Here is a 23,897-nt window from a genome sequence, read left to right as displayed (position 1 = left end):
ATTCACGCTCGACCTTTCGGTCTCAGTGTTCCGAGGCCATATCTGCATATGCTAGGCTCGTCAAGTTTAACCTGAGTATTCTGCGTGTGCAAAACTGACTTGCACCCGTTGTAGACGGACGTAGAGCTTATCACACCCGATCATCACGTGGTGTCTGGGCACGACGAACTTTGGCAACGGTGCATACTCAGGGAGAACATTTTTTCTTGAAATTTAGTGAGAGATCATCTTATAATGCTACCGTCAATCAAAGCAAAATAAGATGCATAAAAGATAAACATCACATGCAATCAATATAAGTGATATGATATGGTCATCATCATCTTGTGCTTGTGATCTCCATCTCCGAAGCACCGTCATGATCACCATCGTCACCGGCGCGACACCTTGATCTCCATCGTAGCATCGTTGTCGTCTCGCCAACTATTGCTTCTACGACTATCGCTACCGCTTAGTGATAAAGTAAAGCAATTACAGGGTGATAGCATTGCATACAATAAAGCGACAACCATATGGCTCCTGCCAGTTGCCGATAACTCGGTTACAAAACATGATCATCTCATACAATAAAATATAGCATCATGTCTTGACCATATCACATCACAACATGCCCTGCAAAAACAAGTTAGACGTCCTCTACTTTGTTGTTGCAAGTTTTACGTGGCTGCTACGGGCTGAGCAAGAACCGTTCTTACCTACGCATCAAAACCACAACGATAGTTCGTCAAGTTAGTGTTGTTTTAACCTTCTCAAGGACCGGGCGTAGCCACACTCAGTTCAACTAAAGTTGGAAAAACTGACAGTCGCCAGCCACTTGTGTGCAAAGCACGTCGATAGAACCAGTCTCGCGTAAGCGTACGCGTAATGTCGGTCCGGGCCGCTTCATCCAACAATACCGCTGAACCAAAGTATGACATGCCGGTAAGCAGTATGACTTGTATCGCCCACAACTCACTTGTGTTCTACTCGTGCATATAACATCAACGCATAAAACCTGGCTCGGATGCCACTGTTGGGGAACGTAGTAATTTCAAAATTTTCCTACGCACACGCAAGATCATGGTGATGCATAGCAATGAGAGGGGAAAGTGTTGTCCATGTACCCTCGTAGACCGAAAGCGGAAGCGTTAGCACAGCGCACTTGATGTAGTCATACGTCTTCATGATCCGACCGATCAAGTACCGAACGCACGGCACCTCCGAGTTCAGCACATGTTCAGCCCGATGACGTCCCTCGAACTCCGATCCAGCCGAGTGTTGAGGGAGAGTTTCGTCAGCATGACGGCGTGGTGACGATGATGATGTTCTACCGACGCAGGGCTTCGCCTAAGCACCGCTACAGTATTATCGAGGTGGACTATGGTGGAGGGGGCACCGCACACGGCTAAAAGATCAAACGACTAGTTGTTGTGTCTCTAGGGTGCCCCCCTTGCCCCCGTATATAAAGGAGCAAGGGGGGAGGTGTGGCCGGCCAGGAGGGCCGCGCCAGGAAGAGTCCTACTCCCATCGGGAGTAGGACTCCCTCCCTTTTCCTTGTTGGATTAGGAGTGGAGGGGGAAAGAGGAGGGAGAGAGGAAGGAAAGGGGGGGCGTCGCCCCCCTCTCCTTGTCCTATTCGGACTAGGGGGGGAGGGGCGCGCGGCCCTGCCCTGGCCGCCTCTTCTCTTCTCCACAAATGCCCACTATGGCCCATTAAGCCCGTGGGGGGTTCTGGTAACCCATCGGTACTCCGGTAAAATCCCGATTTCACCCGGAACACTTCTGATATCCAAATATAGGCTTCCAATATATCAATCTTCATGTCTCGACCATTTAGAGACTCCTCTTCATGTCCGTGATCACATCCGGGACTCGAACAACCTTCGGTACATCAAAACTCATAAACTCATAATATAACCGTCATCGAAACTTTAAGCGTGCGGACCCTACGGGTTCGAGAACTATGTAGAAATGACCGTGACGCATCTCCGGTCAATAACCAATAGAGGAACCTGGATGCTCATATTAGCTCCCACATATTCTACGAAGATCTTTATCGGTCAGACCGCATAACAGCATACGTTGTTCCCTTTGTCATCGGTATGTTACTTGCCCGAGATTCGATCATCGGTATCTCAATACCTAGTTCAATCTCGTTATCGGCAAGTCTCTTTACTCGTTCCGTAATACATCATCCCGCAACTAACTCATTAGTTGCAATGCTTGCAAGGCTTAAGTGATGTGCATTACCGAGTGGGCCCAGAGATACCTCTCCGACAATCGGAGTGACAAATCCTAATCTCGAAATACGCCAGCCCAACAAGTACCTTTGGAGACACCTGTAGAGCACCTTTATAATCACCCAGTTACGTTGTGACATTTGGTAGCACACAAAGTGTTCCTCCGGTAAACGGGAGTTGCATAATATCATAGTCATAGGAACATGTATAAGTCATGAAGAAAGCAATAGCAACAAACTAAACGATCAAGTGCTAAGCTAACGGAATGGGTCATGTCAATCACATCATTCTCCTAATGATATGATCTCATTAATCAAATGACAACTCATGTCTATGCTTAGGAAACATAACCATCTTTGATTAACGAGCTAGTCAAGTAGAGGCATACTAGTAACACTCTGTTTGTCTATGTATTCACACATGTATTATGTTTCCGGTTAATACAATTCTAGCATGAATAATAAACATTTATCATGATATAAGGAAATAAATAATAACTTTATTATTGCTCTAGGGCATATTTCCTTCAATACATCCAAAGCACAAGTATGAACATGGCTGTAATTAGTGATATCAAAAGGAAATTGTTTTGTACAATCTCGTGCATCCCCAAATACAGAAATACAAAAGTACTTTTTGATTCCGGTTTGAAGGCACAGTTGCATGGATTGTTTCCAGAACTCTAATTCCTAAATCCCCAATTGGTCACTAATTAACCACAACACAGTTACACAAAGCTACAAAAAAAAATAGAATTACGTGTCCTTCATCAACCTAGTTATCCAGAAAATAGGATTTTGGATTATATGAGAACTGCTCAAATAAATTCGGTATACAACTATACGCAGTATCGGTTGTGGCTATAGGACAACATTTTGTTTCAATTTTCTATTATAAAAAAATCAACATGACGAGAGCAAAAGCTGATGCAAATTTTCTTTTCACTCAAGAAACTATTTTATTTTGGCATTTGCAGGAGGAACAAACCATGATTAATAAGTAGAGAACTCCACATTAATCTACACACGGAAAAATAGGAACAAAGAGAAGGCAAGCAAGTTCTAACCCACATGTCGTCATTGTGGTCAATTGCAGTTTCTCTCTTGTACATTCAGTCAAGTGACTCGAGGGCATCCAGGAAGCAGCATCATTTCTTGTAGCTAGTTCAGACATCGTCCTCTTGCAATACTGGCAGCATCCATGATGAATCCACACCCCAGGAGTCTTGGGTAGTTGCAGCTGCATCCACACGTCATGAAGGTGACTCAACTCGGTGCTGCCACTCACCACAATTAAAACATTAGATTAACATTACAACATGGAGTGGAAAAGACAAAGAAGATTGTAAGTCAGTACAATTGTGAAATCCACTCCTACTCACTTGGTCATTTTGTCAAATACCTTCTGTGCACTGCATGAAACATCACTATAAAGAGGAGAGCAGTGCAAGGAGACGGACCATTGCATTGAGAGACGGGGGCATCCATGACCAGAACATAAGAGTGGACATGCGTATGTGTTTCACCTGGCCAGGGAGGTCAAGTCGTCGTCATGGGGCACTCTCTGCGGCCGCCATAGCCCAACCTCGCAGAGTGCCACGACGCACAAGTAACATGAGGAGGGAGACCACGGAGAGCGAGCAGACGGCACAGCTACGCTCGGGCAAGGTCCATGCACATGCCCAAACCGCAACAACACGTTGAACGCCCTACGGCCGTGGCAGGATCCTCGAAGGATCCATGCGGCGAAGTCGATGGATCCGCGGCGACCAGGGCCATCAGCGCCACTCCTTCACTTCCCCAGTGTACCTCGCCCTCCGCGTCACTCCTCCTCGAGACCCCAGCCGCTTCGGTGAGCCGACCTGGTTGTTGCGGTGGTCGTCATCACACGATTGCTTCGTTGAGAGAGAGAGAGAGCAGGGGTACGGGCTGAAATTATCGCCTCTAGCTACAGGCCCAATACAGTGGATGGTTCCCAGGCCCAGGCAAAACGTTTTTAAGTTTACACACTTAAAATTGTAGCGCGGGTTGATTCCCAAAAAGCACAGGGATCTTTGTAAAAACGCCGCGACGGTGAACCCGACAGACTCAATCCGTTCTTTGTTATTAGGGAAAGATATTAGCCTAGCAACAACAAAATCTTAGTCTAAGCCATGGATAAAAAAATTCTTCACTGTTCTTGAAATCTACAAAGCTCTACTAGTGACTATGATATATCTTTCTACAAAATAATCTAAACAATATTTCCTTTTTTTAAACAACACATTCTTAAAATAACAATTGTAGTTACTAAGCTCTTAAGCCGAAGCTACCAAGCGTTGAAGTTTATAGTTGTAGCAGTCATAGGGGTTAGCCTATTTGGTTTGGTTTGGTTTATTATCATAAATTGAGCTAGCCAATACTCTTTTCATTTCAAAATAGATGATCCAGTTTGGATCAGATCATTTATTTTAGAACGGAGGGAGTATTTTTTTTGAAGGGAAAAGCCTCATGGCATTTTATTCATCTCGTGGCAAGGTTACATCATGGAAAACATGCGGTAATAAGAATTTTGGGGCCTCATCGTCCCATTCATACAAAAAGACCTTGCTCATAGTAGTACCTAGCTAGAAAGTGTGCCAACTTGTTGGCTTCCCTCTTACAATGCCTAAAAAAATAGATGGAATCCCATGCGCTAACTCAAAGCAATCTGCTAGTACGGGAGCAAATGGGCTCCAAATCTCCGAATACCCATTGCAAGCGTTCACGAGCTCAAGGCAATCCGATTCCACCACCACTTTGGAGCAGTCTCTGTCAAAAAGAAGCTTGAGTCCCCGCTTCACTGCTAGCGCTTCTGCAACTTGTGCGTTCATGACATGCTGGATAATCTCTGTAGCTCCTGCAATTGCTATACCCCTCCAGTCTCGGAGTATAGCAGCTACCGCGCCAGAACGGAGGGAGTATTTGGCAATGTTAAAGGTTGTCAAAAAAATTGACAACCTTTTAAAAGGTTGCCAAGATTTTTTTGGGAGTCCTTGCCAAACATTGGTAAACCAAATTTTATTTTAATTTTACATGGTATAATCCCTTTGTACGCCCTCACTACTGTGGACACGAATCCGGCCACTACAGCACATCAGATGGCGACCACCGACCACATCTCGTCGCCGCCGCAGCCGGCGTCGCCGGGCGTTGGCGCCGTCGCCCTCTCGTCCGCCGTCGGCGAGCTACTCCGCTTCGTCCTCTCCTCCCACGTCGCCACCCCGGACCCGGCCCTCCCTCTGTCCCTCTCCTATTGCTCCCGCCTCCTCGAAGACGACCTGTGCGATAAGCTGGCCACGGAGCTTGCGGGGTGCGCCGAGGAGGGGCGGATCCCGAGACCCCCAGTGGTAGCGGGGGCGGTAGGAACTCCTGCGGAGGAGAATGATTCGCGTAAGAGGGAGGGGGAGTGGGAGGCGGTCCTGCGCGAGAAGGGCGCCGAGTTAAAGCGGGTAACTTTCTCCGATCTGCTTTCTTCCTGTTTCTCTCTTCAATCGGCTTTGCTTGAATTCCACTGAAAAAAATAATCTTCTAGCTAGGAAGTCAGAATCATGGCTGAAGCTGTTGTCAATCAATTTCGGGGTATAATTGTATTTGCGACAGTGTTTAGACTTTTATAGGAATTGTGATATGAACTATGATCATAAAGGATACTACAATTGGCACTATATGATACTTGTATATATCCAGCAGTGTCTCTTTGGGGGCAGCGTTGCTCGACAGAGTACTAAATTTAGTGAAAAGAGAGTATTGCAAAATTCCCTATTTGCTGTAATATGGATACCTTGCAGCGGAAACTACAATTGGCTCTACGGAACTACTACACCCGGGCCAATTTTTTTTTGGCATTTATTAAACAATGCATGTACAGATTGATATATTATGTGGTCAGGCGGATTCAAGAGAACCCACGCATTTTTCTTGGTTATGCAAAAACAAACTGGGTGTACAAATAGTTGCTTTGTTGAACCATCTTTCTTGTTTCTTGTGTTTTCTTGAAAGTTAGTAGTGTACTACCACATGTACATGTGTAATTTTTTTACTGACTTATTTGAAATATTAAAACACATTATCGAGTGTTATCCTTTTCCGCAATTTGTTTGACTATAGCTTATTGTTGTCATCTGTATTCACTAGATTTATGATGCAGTCGAGTTTGTGCTACATGTTCAAGAACCATACTTCACTCAACTCAGTGGTAATTCCAGAATCTTTTTCTTGTGGTTCATTTAACATCTAATTGACATTCATATTTCCTTTCCTTGTAGTTATATGTATATCAATATTGCTTTTTCTTAATATATTTGTTATTTTTCTCTGGTGTGCAATATACACCATCAAGGATCTGTATTTAATTCTTAAAATTAATAATTTCATTTGTTCAGTTTTAACGGCTCAGTATAAAGCTGAAGGGCACTAATTGATGTATTTCGAGAAAGTTTGTAACCTGCATCTTTTTTGTGCCTTTTTTGCCAACCACATTTTCTAACTTGAACCATGTACTTCTGTAGCTGGATCCAAGAACGTTGAAGGGAGGTTAGCAGCTGGTAATTACAACAGGTACACACAGCTGGTTTTAAATTTTGGAAGACTGAAATTCTAAGTTGAGATATATGGTGGAGAACATCACAGCCTTAATGTCTATCAACTAGGAACATCTATTGGAGCTACATTATGAAAATGGCAACAATTCTAGTTCTGTAGCTCATCATATTGTTCTGTTTAGGCGTTAGCGTATGTTTTATATTACGAAAATGGCAACAATTCTAGTTCTGCAGCTCATCATATTGTTCTGTTTAGGTGTTAGCGTATATTTTACATTATGAAAATGGCAACGATTATAATTCTGTAGCTCGTCATATTGTTTTTGTTTAGGTGTTAGCGTATATTCGGGTTGCTCTATTTCAGGGTCTTCCACATTCTCATTCTCAGTTCACAGTTTGAGGATACAACATAGTTGCAATAATTTATGGACTTTAAATTCTTAAATGTATCCACTACAATATGCACTCTGAAATTCGCTATAAGGATTATTCAGTAAGGTGTAGGCCTACTACTTGGAAGCCTTATATTGTTGTTTCTGTAAAAAGTTATCTCCCAAGCTTATTGACTCTGTGAGCACTTCTGCTAGGTTTCTTATGGCTACGCATTATTTTTCATACTCAACGTGCATGCTATTCATGTAATCATTTTTTTTGTCATTTTGTCGCAGGATTACACAAGGTTCTTTGTTGCTCTTCAATAAATGCCTCTTGCTTGAGGTTGAGGTAATTTTCTTTGCTATGTAACTAGCTTTTCTGGATATAATATTTATATCTTTGCACTGTTATCTTCAAATTAGTAATTTTCCTTCTTTAAGAAAAAAACCTGTATTTGTTGAAGTATATATGGATTCCCTAACCTTCTCCATCAGTTTGGACTTTTGGTTCTACTGGTTGGTGCATAAAACTTATTTGATCCCTCAAGTTATTTGATCTTTATGGATTTTCTATGAAATCACATAAAGCACCGAATAGAAAAATTGATAATGGCATGACCTCTGACGTGCCACTGATTTGGCCCGATCTTTCACCGCAAGACAATCAGATATCAAATCATGGGGTCAATCCACGCAACCTGAAGATGAGGAAATAAATCCAGCAAGCAACGTGGAGATGAACAACATGCCTCTAACCTTGGCACAATAATCCTTGATCTCACATGAACCTTCACGCAATCATCACTTTATTTGATAACCAGCAGCGCGTCCCCGGAGGGATGATTCACCACGTGAACACAATGTTCGAACTCAACCTAAAATTTGACTTCCTCTAATCTGGCGCACCCCTATGGTTATATAGGTGAGGGGATGGCCAGGGAAATAACGTAGGCATGGACCAGAATTCCAACTCTGGTCCGACTCAGACTAGATACAAACCGACCACAAAGGGGTTCGGCCCAATCTAGGCGCGCAGGCTCAAATACAACGTGTACATACTTAGACATATAAAATCTAATCATTAGCTGTCCCATATGCAACGCAGCACCACCTGGAGCTAGACATGTTTGGCCTCGCCTCCTCGGCCAAACTGAAAACAATTCTGGTGGTATTCTGAAATTGGGCTTCACATCCTCCTTCATGGGAACAGCAGGAGGTAAAGGGATGCCCTCATAAAAAAATCCACAATTGATTCTGTTTAAAATATGTGCTTATATTTTATGACTCATGATACATAACTGGGCAAATAATCCTTCTTGACCTGCACATATATACTTTTTATTCCAGAGTTGTGGTAAATCCCATTGCTTATTTATTTTCAGGCAGTTAGAAAGTACAGTTCGTTCTCTGAGATGCTGCAAACAGAGACGTTCTCAAATGTCCTTCCTGGTATTTCGTCAATTGAAGAAGGTGCTTTGTTTCTTACGATCGTACCATTGTAGTGTTGCTTGTGCGGTGTTCCATAACTGGATTAATTTTCATGAAGTCTGCACCTTTGGTCACCCATGAGTTAATCCTTTTAAGAACCTATTTCTTACTTATTATGGTGCATAGCTTATTTTGGCACTTGTCATGCCCTGGATTTCTTACAATGATTTTTTCTAAATTAATCTAGGCCGTAGTTGACAGTAATATCAGTGTAAATGTAACTTCTATATAGAGCTGCACTACCTTGGTACATATTTCTTATAAAGCTTTCTGGACCCTGACAGCTTGCTGTGAATCCATGATGCGCTGATTGTTCTTGGTTTGGCAGGCACCTTAGATAATAATTTAATTCAGCTCGAAGGGTGTTAGGCATGCTACCTCTTTAATCTTCAGACTTTATTGTACCACAAAAAACACAACTGAGCTCTTGTGATATGTTGATGGGTACACATTTCTGAAGCATCTCAAGTCCATACCCATGTTGATAACACATATGTTCTTTCTCATTAGTATTATTATTGTTTTGATATAAAAGGTTCTATATGCACCTGTAAAGGACCCCTAGACAATCGACTAAATTATCTGCATATACAGGTGTCGAAGTTTATAGAAAATTCTACACAGAGGAAAAGGAGAACTCTTATGGAGTCTTGGCAATATCTGTCTCAAAGCTGCAAATCCAACCTTACATAACCATGACCGAGCTTCTTGCTGTGAGTGGCACACTTTAACATTTCATTCCACGTTTCTTCTGTTTGTAATGTTACCAGATCATTTATAATCATATTTATAGCGACATATCTTTTATGGGGCATACAAGGCTGATATATCTAAGTGTAGTGTCAAAAAATGTCCTACCTTATGGGACAGAGGGAGTACTTTGTAAATACACATTGAATAACACTAAGTGTCACTATTTATGCACTCAAAACACCCACCTCGCTTACCCCTTTGGCCTTTGCATGTCAATTGCAAGCTTTGTAGCTTGGAGTTTTACTGAATGTTAATTAAATCTTAATGGCCAGTAATATTTGTATTAATTCATGTTCTGGTTATCATAATTCATAAATACTCCTTCCATCAACATCTAAAAGGCCACATCAAAATTTGAGCTCAACTTTGACTAAAAAATATTATACACATGGCACAAAAATTATGACATTGGATTTGTATTCAAAGGGTTTCCAATGGTATAATAATATTTGTTGTATATGACTCATATTTAATAAGTCAAATTTGTGGAGTTAAGCTCGGATTTCGAGGGGGCCTTTTATATGTGGGATGAGGGAGTTACGTTTTTAGATCCGCTAGCTGCTTTAAGTTGAATAATCATATATGGGCACTTGTAGCTGGTTCTGTGCTTTGTTAACTTATCTCTTGTTATTTTCTAGGGATTGGGCTACGATGGACTAGGTAGACTCCTTGGTTTGGCAAACACATCAGGAACAGTTCCAGATGGACTGCCTCCTCCAAAATCCATGTTGATTTCATCTTGTATGAAACTACACAAACCAACGGTAAGTTCATCTTTAGCAACTACCTCTCAGTTCTATTGATTGCTGTCCCATCCAAACTTTTTGCTGTCCTTGAATATTACCAAGAAATTTCTCTTGTAACTAAGATTGATGGTGTTGCATTGTACTGGAGGTGAAAAGTTGTTCTTTAACTGATGCTGCAAGGGCATTGGCCAAACATGTTCACAGGAGTAGGGATGGGTGGTGGGGCTGCCTCCATGGAAGTGGTAAAGATGTGTTCCTGCTTAACAATCATCAAGTTGAAGACTCGCATTATGGTATATTTAGTTGAAACTATTTATCTACAGATCCAAAGAAGAATCAAATTTCGTCCAAAGTCATTGACCGTTTGTTACGTGAGGGCTGTTGGATAAATATTCATCTGACACAGCCCAATAGGCCTGTTTTTGAAATTCGTGTGCATGAAGGTTATGGTGCCCGATGGTCTCATGATGGTTTGAAGGTACATCTATTAGTTTCTTGTTCTTTCGTTGATTGTGGTGCGCTCTAATGTAAAAAGTGATAGACCTCAACCCGCATGATAGTTCTTCTATTATTGTTTTTATCACTCGAGCAACATTGTTGGCCGCTGGCCAATCCTTGTTTTTTTTCTAAAGAAATTACTCATTGTTTGTCTTCCCTGTCTTATGTACAAATCAGATATAAGAAAACGAGCCCAAGGGAAAGCTTTCCCAAATGGCTCTTCGAGATTGGACTCGAGAAGGGCAAGGCACCTGTGACAGGGTTACAAAATATTAGGGGCTGGACCCTGCAGGGCAAGCCCAGATATGAAAATCAAAATGGTGCCAAATTTAACTTGAATTTGAAAACCATGTAAAAGTTTGGACAAAGGCACATGACACATTTGATTTTTATAATCAATTTATAGTGTAGAGTAGGCATTGTGATGTTAAATACAAATTTGGATCACAAGATGAGAAATGACGTACTCGATAGAAGACCATGAGAAGTTAAAGATTTCTAGGTCTTATTATGTGTGCTCTCCAGCTTCGCCATGTTTCTTGTTAATCGGTTACTTGACTGTTCATTGATTCCTTGGATATGATTTTGCAGTTCATTGGATTCTTGGAGCCTTACACTCCAGATGGCTTTCTCAACGGTTGGAAACACTAGAGTGCGATCTGAGTGATGTACACTAGTTCAAATGTTCTGTAGAATGGCGGAAGATATGTTGTATGTCTTATTCAAGGTCGAAGGGAATGTCTTTTGTAAGGCCTGAAGGTGTAAGTTATAACTTATAAGATGCTATAGTACTTCCAATGTTTTTTTTTCAAAATCTGGTTATGGTGTGTCTTGAATAGGCAATGTCGTTGTGTTATGGTGAACATTGTAATTCTGGTGCACATCAGCTCTGAAAGCATCAAACAGATTTCTGTGTTGTAACTTGTAAGGTGTTCATAAGATTCATGAGGCCTGACCTTTCTGTTTGTTCAAGGTTCATCAATCGCTTATTCTGTCGGCACAACAATCGGAACATGAAAGCACCCCATTAACAAGATATACACAGGAAACACAACAGATAAATAGTCCATCTTGCATGATTTATTCTTTCGTGGAAATGCAAAGCTGGAATGCTGACTTGTATCCGAGTTCTAAAATACTTCCAACTCGCTGACTAGGTGACATTACAAGGAGTGCTTGCTTCCCGTTGGTCATTTCACACATAAAGATGAAAAAGGGTAACAAGGTTCATAATCTATATAGATAGATGTGTATGACTTTCAGAATCTCAATGAGATTCCACCTGTAGGCGTAATGAACAACTTCATCGTCAAGCCGACTTTTTGCCACCGAAGAGGAGATTCCAACTGTAGGCGTTGCCTTTCTTTGCAGCGGCATCCACTCGCTTTGCACCAACCTGGGTAAAAACAAAATAACCATCAGATTATATTGACAAATGCAAGGCGGTAGTTTACAGAATAAAATAGCTGTTCAAAAATTGTTTCAATTTTTTTTTGACTGCAGTCCTCAAAATTGCACAATAGGACTACGTTTTTTACTTCAGATTTCAGTCCCCTAGACGCATCAGCTTCACCAACAAGTTTTAACCATGCCACTGAACCTACTTATTTATTTCTCAACTCTTGAACTACCATGAATGCAAAGCAAGGCACAACCCAGTCACTATATTCAACAAATAAATCTTGAAAAACTAAGGAAATTTAGAATGACAAAAATGGTGGAACACCAACAATTTAGAGAAAAAGTAAGAAAACATAGAAGAAACTGTAAGAGACAAGGAACAATTCACAAAAACCTAAAATATTATTACAAAATTTAACAAAGAGAAGTACGGGGAATTTAATTTTATAAAGTACGAAATATTCCTGTAAATTTACTAAAGAATTAGAGAATTTTAAGAAATGGTAATAACAGCAGAAACTTTGAAGGAATATCATTAGTATTCTGAACAAACAAGATAATACAGCAACTCACAAATGATTTATACACATTTGTAAGAAAACCAAAATGTTTTTTAAGTGCGTGGAAACACTCTATTTAGCCTTATTGTTGCAGTCATTGTAAGCCTGTATTTGTAAATTTATTTTCTTCAAATTCCTAATTTCCAAAAAAATAATATTTGTAGCAATTTTCCCTTATCTCTGAGTATTTCTAAAGTTGCCCCTTGCCAGAATCTTAAATTCCTTCAAAACCACTGCACATCATAAAAAAAACCTTGCTGCATCTCATGGATGAAAAAGGACCTTCCTATTCTCAAAGAAAATTCCTCGAAAAAAGGGCTTCCAGAGCTTAGGGTCAGACATCCTTAGACTTACCAGTTTGAAGGTTGAGGGGTGAAATCTAAGGTCCCACTTCAAACAAAGAAAAAATGAACTCAAATGATACAGAACAAAGGAACGGCTCCCAAAAAGCTTTCATACACATTTTGGAGGAAACCAACTATTGTTCAAAACACACGGAAAATTTCCACTTCGAAATCAAAGGAAATATTCCCCCATGTTTCCTTTCAAGTGATTCTTCCACCCACAAGTTTCCATGTTATACCTATCATATATTCCAACTGGCTTCTCTTCTCTATTCACGTGTTTTCAATCTGTACAGGGAGTGTGAGACTCTGAGCCATGCCGCTCTAATTCATGAATTTTCCACGTTTTTGCATTTTTCCTATCATTGTTCCAAATGTGACATCATGAAAGTGCTTTAAAGCTTAATACACTGATCAAGTTTGTCCACACGATTTCTACCTGTGACGAGTTTGTTCTGACTGGAGGATGCAAAGACAGTTCACCAGTAGATAAGGAAAAGAAAAACACCAAACCAGAAAAGATTACCTTGTCCATAATCCAGCATCCAATTGTTGGCATGTATTGCACCACGTACATAACAGCCAGCACAGGCTGCAAAGGAAGTCACTAAAATTCAGATTCAATATGTAACATAAATAATTATATATAGAATGAAAAATACACTATGCAGAGTGCCAGACATAAAATAGAAACTTCATGTCATAGATACTTGAACCAATAGTATTACATAGTGATACAAGCTACCAACCCGCAGGTTACTACAACATAGTGATTGTACTCGACACATTATTATATTATAGAACCTTTTATGTTAGTACATGCACTAGCTAACTGATGTTATTGCTCAGAAAAAACGTGGGCACAAATATAGAATGAAAAATACACTATGCAGAGTGCCAGACATAAAATAGAAACTTCATGTCATAGATACTTGAACCAATAGTATTACATAGTGATACAAGCTACCAACCAGCAGGTTACTACAACATAGTGATTGTACTCGACACATTATTATATTATAGAACCTTTTATGTTAGTACATGCACTAGCTAACTGATGTTATTGCTCAGAAAAAACGTGGGCACAAAGTTTCAAGGATCCATTAGGGAAAGCTTGTGTTGTGTAATGTTATGGCGCTGCTAGAAGGAGGGCGCGAGAGGGCCGGCCGGGGGCCTTTTTGCCCACGGCCGGGCAAGAGGGAAGGGATTTCCTTCTTAATTCTTGCTTGATTAGATTGATACATCTCCTCTCTTTATATAGAGAGGTTTACTTGACTCCCAAGCAAGGCTTACTTGACCCCTAAGCAAGCGACTCTTATCTCTAATTAACCCTAAGACTAACGGGCCCATTAGGCCCATTAGGTACTCTAACACTACACCCCACCTGGACATGCAGCTTGTCCTCAAGCTGCAGCCTAACCAACTTATAACCATGACTCGAGGCAACACAAACCTAACACCTAAAAACAAGCCTTTTACATCTCGGCTTGTTTTATTACTCTCAACCTGAAATGGACTGGGATGATTTATTTTGGACCTCTTAACAAAAAGTGGATACCATCCGCACGTCGGACGTGCACGTGTACAGCCACCTGGATCCCATGGACACCATCTTGACAAAAGGAGTGCATGTGTATGGCCACCTGGAAGTGGTCGCAAGAGCGACCAGCAGAGGCGCCCTTGCGGCGGCCGGCGGCGGAATGCAGTGGTGCTACGCGGTGCGCTCTTGTCGGTGACACCATGCCTTCTCCCCGCCGGACGGCTGTTGGTCGGCACCGCACATAGAAGAGTGGAGGGTTGTCGATGGACAATGGCGAGGAGGGGTGCGCCTCCCCAACCGCCGATGTCGCAGACTTTGAGGGCGTTGTCCGTGGGGAAAACAGCATGCCCAAGATCCCCGACGCAGCGGACGAGATCGAGGTCCTTTGCGCAGCGAGCGCAACTGGGAGGAGCGGCAGCTGCAGACCACGCAACTCCCGACCACGCAACTCCCGCACACGCCGACGAGCTAGGAGGCCGCGTGCAGCAGCCTGCAGCCTCACCGTCGCCGACACGTGGCAGGTAGTGGTCCAAGCTGGAAGCGGTGACGGCGACGGCGGAAGCTTGATCTGCTGGATGGGGACGCCCTGGGGAAGCGGTGATGGCGACGGCGGGAACTTGATCTGGTGGATCGGGACTTCCGTCGGCGCGGTCGATGCGGGGCCGGAGCTGACCGGTGATGGCTGCTGCAGTTGCAGCGGCTGCTGCGGCGGAGCGCCGGGCGCGGCGGAGGTCGCCAGGAGCGGTGGCTGCCACTGCAGCCAGGGCGGGGCGGTGGATGGCAGCTGCTGCAGCGGCCCGATGAGCGCGGCGGAGGCCACCTGGTGCGGCGGCTGCCACGGCAGCCAGGACGGGGCGGTGGTGGCGGTGGATGGCAGTTGCAGCGGCTGCTGCAGCAGCCCGACGAGCGCGGCGGAGGCCGCCTGGTGCGGCAGCTGCCACGACAGCCAGGACGGGGCAATGGATGGCAGCTGCAGCGGCTGCTGCAGCAGCCCGGCGAGCGCGGCGGGGGCCGCTTGGTGCGGCGGCTGCCACGGCAGCCACGGCGGCGCGGTGGCGGTGATGGGCGGCGCAGCCGGGTGCGGCCCATAGGACCCGACCAAGAACAGGTGGATCTCCTGGACCGCCTGTGTTAGGTCCCGCAGCGCCCCGGACACCTCCGGGGTGAGGACGACGGGGGCGGGCGCGACGGAGGATCCCGGCGTGGGCAGGAGCGGGGCGACGGTCGTGACCGGCAGCGGAAGAGACGGGTTGGGCGGCGGTGAAGACATGATCGAACCGAAGCTAGCTGATACCAAATTGTTATGGCACTGCTAGAAGGAGGGCGTGAGAGGGCCGGCCGGGGGCCTTTTTGCCCACGGCCGGGCAAGAGGGAAGGGATTTCCTTCTTAATTCTTGCTTGATTAGATTGATACATCTCCTCTCTTTATATAGAGAGGTTTACTTGACTCCCAAGCAAGGCTTACTTGACCCCTAAGCAAGCGACTCTTATCTCTAATTAACCCTAAGACTAACGGGCCCATTAGGCCCATTACGTACTCTAACATGTAAATGAGTCAGATATGGTGGTAGTTTCTAGCATAATATATAATATGTGAGCATAATAAATTAAGACTTCAGACTTCTTAAATGATCCAAGCAGTAATGTTCAGAATGAAATATACCTGATATGATATCCATGCTTCTTTTAGTCCATGAGTTGCGGCAACTATTGTCAGTTCAGCACATCTTTCCACTGAAACACGTTTCTGCATAGGTTAACAAGAATGAGTAAATATAAGAAATAACGATTAAAGAAGGGGACTGAGAACCAACTTTCAACAGTTAAGCAAGTACAAGATGTTAGGACGTGAGCAGAATGTGATAACGCATGTACAACAAAAAACATTAAAGCAAGTCTAGACACAAACAACATGCATTTTAGAACACTGCTGGATTATGATAACCTCGTTCGATTCAGCAGTTGCAATTATTGGGCTTGTTCAACACATGTGGGATGAAATATCTGGATAAAAGAATTTATCTAACTTTAATACTATGAAACACAAAAGATGGTAGCTAATAGAATTTTACATAGCTTCATTTTCACATAAGATTTGGAAATAAGCACTGAGGTGAAGTCTTTGTGTGACTTTGTCTAGCAAACTACTTCCGTTTGTTCAAAAAAAAATAAAGATAAGTCTAATAAACAAAGCATAACCTCGGATGAATGCCTTTGTGATGAAGAAGTTGCACCAGAAGATACTGGTGTTTCAATAGGTCCAGGACAGACAACAGTGACCTTAATGCCTTTCGTACATAACTGCAGCATGGAAGATATATAGCTTGAGCAACATAGTCGCGAAAAAACAAACAAAACATACAGGAAAACAACTAAATATCTACAGAGAACCATCTAACCACAAAATTCCATTTGAACAGAAAATACAGTCAATGCTCTTGATAACAGAAGAAAGATTGTCTATGAATACTCGTGGATAACAGAAGTGGATAATTCATATGCATATAAATTTAGCATACCCAGAATGTATTATGTTGCAAGCTTAATGAGCTAAATGTATGACATTTAATACCTCAGAGCGCAGAGAAGCAAAGTAGCCATTGAGAGCATGTTTGGAAGCAGAGTAAAGAGCCTGACCAGGTGTGGGCACCTTTCCAGCTGCACTACTCATCTGTGAATAGCGAGTTAGCTACAATAATAACCTAATAGAAATCATGTTGACAATAAGTTCCATTACAGACATACCACAACAAAATGACCCATCCCTCTATCCAACATGAAAGGTGCAAGAAGACGAGTCAAAGTAATTGTTCCAAAGACATTGACATGAAAAGTAGCCTGCGTAACAAGAAATAATTAGCAGGAAGTTACGTTGTCGATAACGATATAAAGAACAAAGTAAAAGATGGTTCACATACCTTAAGACCTTCCTCAGTTTCTTCCAGGGCCCCCCTTTTCTGCAATTTTATTGATTTATTTAGCACGCAAAAACTTGTGGTGGTTGTGTAGCTAGACTAAAAGGGATTCAGGCTGATAGAAAGTGTATGAATATTTACTGGACGCTCAAAGGCCGCATTGTGCATCATATAGTCAATGCCTGCACTGGAAAAGAGTGATTCCGCTGAATGTACAACTTCTTTCAGAGATTCTTCATCAGATGATAAATCCATGGGTAATACTTCAATTTTGCTATCTGGATGCTTGCCTTTGAAGAATAAAGAGAACAGAAAAAACATGAAATTAAAACTTGGTCCAGAACTCAGATTTCCACTACCCTACTAGATGACAACATGAGTTTTGCAAACTTACTCATGATGTTACGTTTCACTCTCTCAAGCTCCTCCTTGTTACGTGCAGATAGTATGAGCTTTGCTCCTAAACTCGCAAACTGCATCGAAAGAACCTCCCCTGGCATTACAAGAAACCATTCTGGTTATCGTGGAACAATATGCTAAATTTAGCAAACATATCATGAAATTTAGCAAAAGGATGACATGTAAATAACATATATCCAATTATCAAAACCGAAAGTGATCCATGAATAGGTTCTATGTGAATTAACCATTTAAAACTACACTGCAACAAACATAAGGCAGACACTAAACCTACAAAAAACCTTTCACTAATGAACAATGTGTAATACCTCCATCTGGCTTAAAAAATCATACAATCAGCTTTGGAGAAGTGCAATTTTGCTCGCATTAAGCGGCTTAGCAGGTCATCACAAAATCTATAATTCCCTTTCTGTATTACCGTTCACTGATTAACATATTTGCAATATCAGTTATGATGCAGACACCCCCTCTATGACCATTGACCAATGTCATTACAGATCTACAGATATGCGCACCAAAGTTCTCAAAGCACGATAGTTGTATTACAAGGTTTCTCAAATATAAGGTTCCTATCGAAACAAGCATGAGCATGGCAGATAAAACTGGAAATAAAGCCAGGTTAGGGATATAAAAAGTAATCTTCTAACCACTGTCCAATGGTAAAATCACTATCCTCATTAATAAACTAGCACAAAAACTAAGTTCTATTGATTCTTCCTCTGTCTATAACTACATAATATGCAATCTATAATGCTTAAAAAGCATATGTACCATGGCATGATCTCATCATCGGGCGCAATTCTTTATTTTGTGACCGTCACCCTAACCGAAGCAATACACCTAAAGTTTAGCACTCAGGACATGCGCTTAAAACAAAGATCAAGTTCAACAACTCCACAGTCATAAATCACAACCACAACAAAAAGGTTGACACCTAAAAAATCATATGACACCCAATTTACTACGACCAAATTCTTTTTTTTTTCTTGCGATGAAATTCACCCAATTGAAGAGACAGACAAGTAAACTCACCAATCCCACGGCTCGCCCCCGTAATCCATACAACCTGAAGGGCACCAAAGAAAGGGAAACGCAAGCATACGGAATTCAGACAACGAATCCAACGAGATGATAAGCAAGGGAGCAGCAAACAACACCAACCTTGCCTTCGACTTTGTCCCGCCGCGCCCGGCCGCACGACAAGAGGGTGAAATCGCCTGCGCCCGGCCAAGAACAAGAGCGATTAGCCCGCGGCCAGCAGAGAAGAATAGGGGGGGGGGGGGGGGGGGGGGGGGGACGAAGGACGAAGGGGGATACTTGAGTGGAATATAGGCCTAGGTTCGATCGGTGGGCGGAAGGGGGGAGAGAATGGAGACGCGGCGTTGCTTACCATCGGCGGTGGCGGACTTGAAGAGGAGGAAGGCGCCGGCGGCGGCGCCGGCGAGGAGCGCGAAGGGGAGGAGCATTCTCGGCTGTCGAGCGGTGCGTGGTCCGTGGCGGCGGCGTGTTCTCTGAATCCTCGGCGCGTTCTCTCGCTGTTTTGATGTGACTAGTAGACTTCATAATCTATAATAGAAACATTCATTTTAAATCTTATTATTATTTAGACAGTCATTGTTATTGAGCCATGTGCATATGTGTCATGCCTAGCGATCCGGATTTCTTATATCATCATCATTCAATTCTCAATCTACTAAAATAACAACTAATTTTGTTCTAAATATGCCCTGTGAAAATAAAGTCAGGTAATACGAGTTAATTTTCAAATAGTGCTACTTCATAAAATAATAAGTATTATGATATGATGCAAAATATATCTGTTCAAGAATATCGAAATATCTTCCATAAGTACTCCATGAAATTTAACATCGAGAGGCCACAAAATGACCTACATGATTTATCCTCAACAAAAAGTTCTATAAACTATCAAAACAATTATGACAGAACGTTTATTTAAACCGTTGTAATGCTGTAAAAAGATCGCACCCAGACGTTAACTTCCAATAGAAAAATTAGATAACTACTTCCTCTGTTTCATAATGTAAGATCTTAATAGAGGGAGTAATATAAACAGAACAAAACTACTTTACACACGACAATTTACAGCCGATTCTTGCACGACAACTGATCCATGCATCAAACATAAAAGAGCTGTTATGCAGACGACTTTCTTGCACGATGTTTGGACGATGCTACATATCCAATCATCCAACCATAAACTAAAACTGCAGCACACCACCGAATTGACTGTCGTGCAAGGATCGGCCACAAAAATGCGGTTGTAAAGTAGATTCGCAGACATAATGAAAGGCAGAGCTCACTCATCGTGCATTCGGTGTCGTGTGTGTAGCATCACTGTAAAAAGAATGATGAAAAAGGCCAGTGATAATAAAAAGAAAAGGAATCGATGAAGAAAAAATTGGACACGCCCCTCGCTGCCTCCTCTCAGCTCTCCACACCCACACACTTCACATACCTTATCCCTTCCACTGTCTCACCACCGCTCTCAGGGAAAAAGCCGCCGCCACCGTCCTCGGTGCTCCTGGCAGTTAGGGCGAAGGAGTCCCTAGGCATGCTGCTGCTGCGCCAACGCCTCCGGCATCCGCACCGTCGTGGGCAACGCCAAATACAACGCCGGTGCCGCATATACGCGCGCGCACCGGTTGCCGCCTCGGCCTCGGTGCGCCCGGCCGCGGAGGAGGGGGAGGAGCAGGAGCAGTGGCGCAGGAGCCGACAACGTAGACGGAGGGAGAGGAGTAGCGCGAGGGGCGCAGACGGAGGGGTCGCCGGGGACGTTTGGCGTGCCACCACACAACGGTCCCGGGCCGCCGCGGGGAGGCAGAGAGGCGACACGGGAGGTTTGTGCTGGCTGCCCTTCTTCTCCTTGTTACTGATGGATTTTCTGATGTGCAGATGGCTAGTTTGCGCCCATCACTGCTAAAAATTTGAACGAATCTTGTTCTTCGTCGGAAATCCAATTGAATTTCCATCTCGTTCTGAATTGAGTTCTGATTGTCGGGTGACAGAGGTGAGAGGATAGCCGAACAACGAGCTCGCAGTCGCAGGGTCACTATGCGAGAGCACATATCCTCGCATGGCAGGTTACATGTAGCCCTATAAAATCAAATTCAGCCCCATGTTACCTGATTTTCTGTGAATGGATTTTACTGCTTTTCAGTTTTGGACCCTGTGTAACTTGTTGTATTTCTGGAGCAGTGCAGCGAGGATGAGGCTATGAAGTACGTCCAATACTTAACCTACAGCCATCTAATATGCAAATTTAATATAGTGGAAAATGAAAAACAAAAAAAGTATAAGAAGACCCAATTCCTCTTTTATGTGCACCTTGTGTGCGTAGACACTGGACTACAATTGTAGCAACAAAGAGTATATCAATTTATCAGGTAATAGAAATAGTGCTACTTCTTTGGATGCAGTCACAAAGAGAAGACTTTTTTTTGTGATTAGAGAGGGTACTTTCTTACTTGCTGATCACTGAATGCGTGAGTGATCATTATTATGTTGGATTGGTAGATGTTGTTTGATGCCATAAAAAGGCTCTGTACCTGAATCAACTATAGAGTGCCCAAAGAAAGAAGAAATAAACACTTTGATAATTTAGCACCATTAAAAAATCGATGAACTAACCTTTTTTTTAAAGACTCTTCTGGGATATGTAGGTCGACGATTGTACTGAGTTGGGGGTTCTCAAACAGTTTGACATTTGGGTGAGTGTCATTTGTCTTGAAATTCGTTGCATCTGGTACGCATCATTTCTGTGCAACCCATTGGACTCATCATCTTCATAAATATTCTCTTTTTCGTCGAGGATGTCTGTTGAAATGCATGGAATTTGGTACTGCACCACCTGCGCATGTTATGTTCTGCAGTTGTGTGACTGCCAATTGTTCGGTAGCTGGCATGTGTGACACAATGTTACTGCCATTGAGGACGGCAACAATATGCTTATTTTGCTTGCGGGTTTGACGTTGTCGCTTTAATATTTCCTCTCTATTTTGTGCATACTACTCCATTTCCATCCGATTCTTAATCTCATTATGGTCTGAATATATGAAGAATAGATCATTATATAGTAATACAACTGGGCCGTATATCATGAAGTTGATCATCGTTACCTTGTGATACAGCCAACTGTGTGTGTACTCTGTTATTTAGGCCATTGATCTTGGCAGCGGCAATTTTTTTTTCTGTTTGTAGGCCTCACACCGTCTCTTATTAATCTCATCCCTATTTTGTGCATATTGCTCTCTATCCATCCGCCTTTTTATTTCTTTAGGGTCTGCAAATCATGACACAATTCAGCAGTTGAGCAACAATCGAGTGATTGGGTTATGATCATTACCTGTTGGGAGTGGTAGGGGCTATACGAAGTCGTTCAACCCTGTGAATGTCAAGAGTGTTATCATACAACTATCTTTGAAGGAATAGTATTACCGGAATACAGACATAGTAGAGTTTTATGTTCAACTCCCACCAACTGTTTACCTTCAGAGCTTTCTTGTGGTGCCTCTGCTTACCCAAATGAATTCAATTTGCATTAATATACTTAGTATAATGCTACAAGATGTAGTTATTTGTAATACTATTCATCTAGGTCTGTTACCCAAATGAATTCAATTTGCATTAATTTACTTTCATAATGCTACAGAATATAATAGTTTGTAATACTATTCATCTAGGTCTGCTACCCAAATGAATTCAATTTGCATTAATATACTTGGCATAATGTAACAGGATGTAGTAGTTTGTAATACTATTCATCTAGGTCTCTTTCAGAGTGTGGCCTTTTTTATGTTCATATTACTTTAACTGAGCAATGGGTGAACCATATGCAGCTTGGTGAGGCTTTTAGGTGAGGTCAGTACCATGTGCATTTGCCAAGGCTTCATGGTACGATTTCAGGTTTAGGTCGGGTACGTACAATAGGGATCATGTTAGCATATGCTCATGCCATAAGATTCATTCTTGTTTTTGATAAATTATAGAATGCCAACATGTTTTTATCATTATAATATGCAGAAAAGCAAGAGGATCAATCAAATGGATCACACTGGCCCATGTTGGCAAATAAGCATGCACCTGCGGAGCAGTTCATCGGCGTTGTGACGTCGTCGTACACGCAGTGCGGCGATGGCGCGGGACAGTCTGGGTGGTGGCGGCATGTAAAAGCCTCACGAAGTTCAGACAATCTGGGCGGCACCTTTGTTGGTGAAGAGCTCGGACGTGAATGGCGCAGGGCAGGTCAGCTCGTCGCACCCGTCGTCGGGTCCATCGTCGGCTGCGCAGGGCAGCGATGGCACAGGTCAACCTGGACGCCTGGATGGCAACAAAGTTCAGACAGTCTGGGTGGTACCTGTATTGACGAAGAGCTCGTCGTTGCGGCCGTCGTCTGGTGCCTTGCCGTCTGCGCAGGGCAGCGATGGCGCAGGTAAACCTGGACGTCTGGATGACAATAGAGTTCAGCTAGTCTGGGCGCTGCACCTGTGTCGCCGAAGAGCTTGTCGTTGCCGTCGTGGTCAGGTGCCTCTCCGGCTGCCCAGGGCAGCGATGCCACGGGTTAACCTGTACGCCTGGATGGCAACGTGGAACGGTGGAACGGCAGCGGCGGCGGGGGAAAATAAATTGGTTGCCGCTAATTTAGCAACTTTCTTTCTGTATTGTTGAACAATGCATGCGGAACGGACGTGTGGTTTCCTTTTGCGATTGTTTTTTTTTCTCTCCATATAAATTGGACGTGGGTTATTTGATTGTTTCCCTTGTGCGCGGGCGTGGATTGTTTCTCTTGTGCAAGCGTGGGCCTGGCAGAGTTTTCGTCCGTCATGTTCTCTTGTTTAATAGTAGTGTAGAAGTGTAGATGTGAGCGCGAGGGAGTGTGACCGTGTGAGTCGCTGGGTGGAGAATTTCAGGTTGTGCTTTCTTTGGCTTGCCTGCGGTGGCGTGGGTCTGTTGCGGAAGTGGTTATGGGTCGGCTTGCAGCCGCCGCTAAAGTGGCTGCAAGGATCTGACAGCGTGGACGTGACACTACTTATGGCACAACATATCAATTTGAATCTCTCTC

At 43.1% G+C, this 23,897-nt stretch overlaps 3 protein-coding genes across 44 annotated transcripts; 2 read left to right on the top strand and 1 right to left on the bottom strand.

The window, feature by feature from the left end:
* Nucleotides 1–5,273: 5,273 nt before the first annotated feature.
* LOC125550676 lies at nucleotides 5,274–11,610 on the top strand. 3 transcript variants are annotated; one of them, XM_048713725.1, is made up of 10 exons: nucleotides 5,274–5,687; nucleotides 6,373–6,433; nucleotides 6,747–6,795; nucleotides 7,448–7,502; nucleotides 8,536–8,623; nucleotides 9,236–9,354; nucleotides 10,033–10,158; nucleotides 10,289–10,382; nucleotides 10,464–10,618; nucleotides 10,816–11,041. In XM_048713725.1, the coding sequence occupies exons 1-10, from the start codon at nucleotides 5,337–5,339 to the stop codon at nucleotides 10,819–10,821; spliced, it is 1,104 nt and encodes a 367-aa protein (XP_048569682.1). In that variant the 5' UTR covers nucleotides 5,274–5,336; the 3' UTR covers nucleotides 10,822–11,041. The 3 variants fall into 3 exon arrangements, with proteins under 3 accessions (XP_048569682.1, XP_048569683.1, XP_048569681.1); XM_048713724.1 differs by lacking the exon at nucleotides 10,816–11,041 and adding an exon at nucleotides 11,230–11,610 and having other exon boundaries at nucleotides 5,275–5,687; XM_048713726.1 differs by lacking the exon at nucleotides 10,816–11,041 and having other exon boundaries at nucleotides 10,345–10,382; nucleotides 10,464–10,541.
* Nucleotides 11,611–11,676: 66 nt separating this feature from the next.
* On the bottom strand, nucleotides 11,677–19,371 carry LOC125550677 (dehydrogenase/reductase SDR family member 7). Its single transcript, XM_048713728.1, has 12 exons — nucleotides 19,209–19,371; nucleotides 18,980–19,035; nucleotides 18,851–18,884; nucleotides 17,793–17,891; nucleotides 17,540–17,688; nucleotides 17,402–17,440; nucleotides 17,229–17,321; nucleotides 17,056–17,154; nucleotides 16,683–16,784; nucleotides 16,147–16,230; nucleotides 13,470–13,535; nucleotides 11,677–12,034 (listed from the first exon to the last, which is right to left on the bottom strand). The coding sequence occupies exons 1-12, from the start codon at nucleotides 19,282–19,284 to the stop codon at nucleotides 11,948–11,950; spliced, it is 984 nt and encodes a 327-aa protein (XP_048569685.1). The 5' UTR covers nucleotides 19,285–19,371; the 3' UTR covers nucleotides 11,677–11,947.
* A 776-nt stretch (nucleotides 19,372–20,147) lies between these two features.
* Nucleotides 20,148–23,591, top strand: LOC125550673. Of its 40 annotated transcripts, none has more exons than XR_007301768.1 (6): nucleotides 20,240–20,676; nucleotides 20,845–20,919; nucleotides 21,035–21,057; nucleotides 21,480–21,546; nucleotides 22,675–22,752; nucleotides 22,859–23,591. XR_007301768.1 is itself a non-coding variant. In XM_048713722.1 (2 exons), the coding sequence occupies exons 1-2, from the start codon at nucleotides 20,226–20,228 to the stop codon at nucleotides 23,269–23,271; spliced, it is 864 nt and encodes a 287-aa protein (XP_048569679.1). In that variant the 5' UTR covers nucleotides 20,211–20,225; the 3' UTR covers nucleotides 23,272–23,591. The 40 variants fall into 40 exon arrangements, 1 of the variants encoding a protein (XP_048569679.1); XR_007301767.1 differs by having other exon boundaries at nucleotides 20,997–21,057; nucleotides 21,499–21,546; XR_007301763.1 differs by having other exon boundaries at nucleotides 20,239–20,676; nucleotides 21,499–22,752.
* The last annotated feature ends 306 nt before the right edge of the window (nucleotides 23,592–23,897 follow it).

Source organism: Triticum urartu, chromosome 4 (assembly GCF_003073215.2).
Source record: "Triticum urartu cultivar G1812 chromosome 4, Tu2.1, whole genome shotgun sequence".
Lineage (NCBI taxonomy): Eukaryota > Viridiplantae > Streptophyta > Magnoliopsida > Poales > Poaceae > Triticum > Triticum urartu.
The sequence above is the reverse complement of the archived record's forward strand: the minus strand, read 5'-3'. Positions and strand labels throughout refer to the sequence as shown.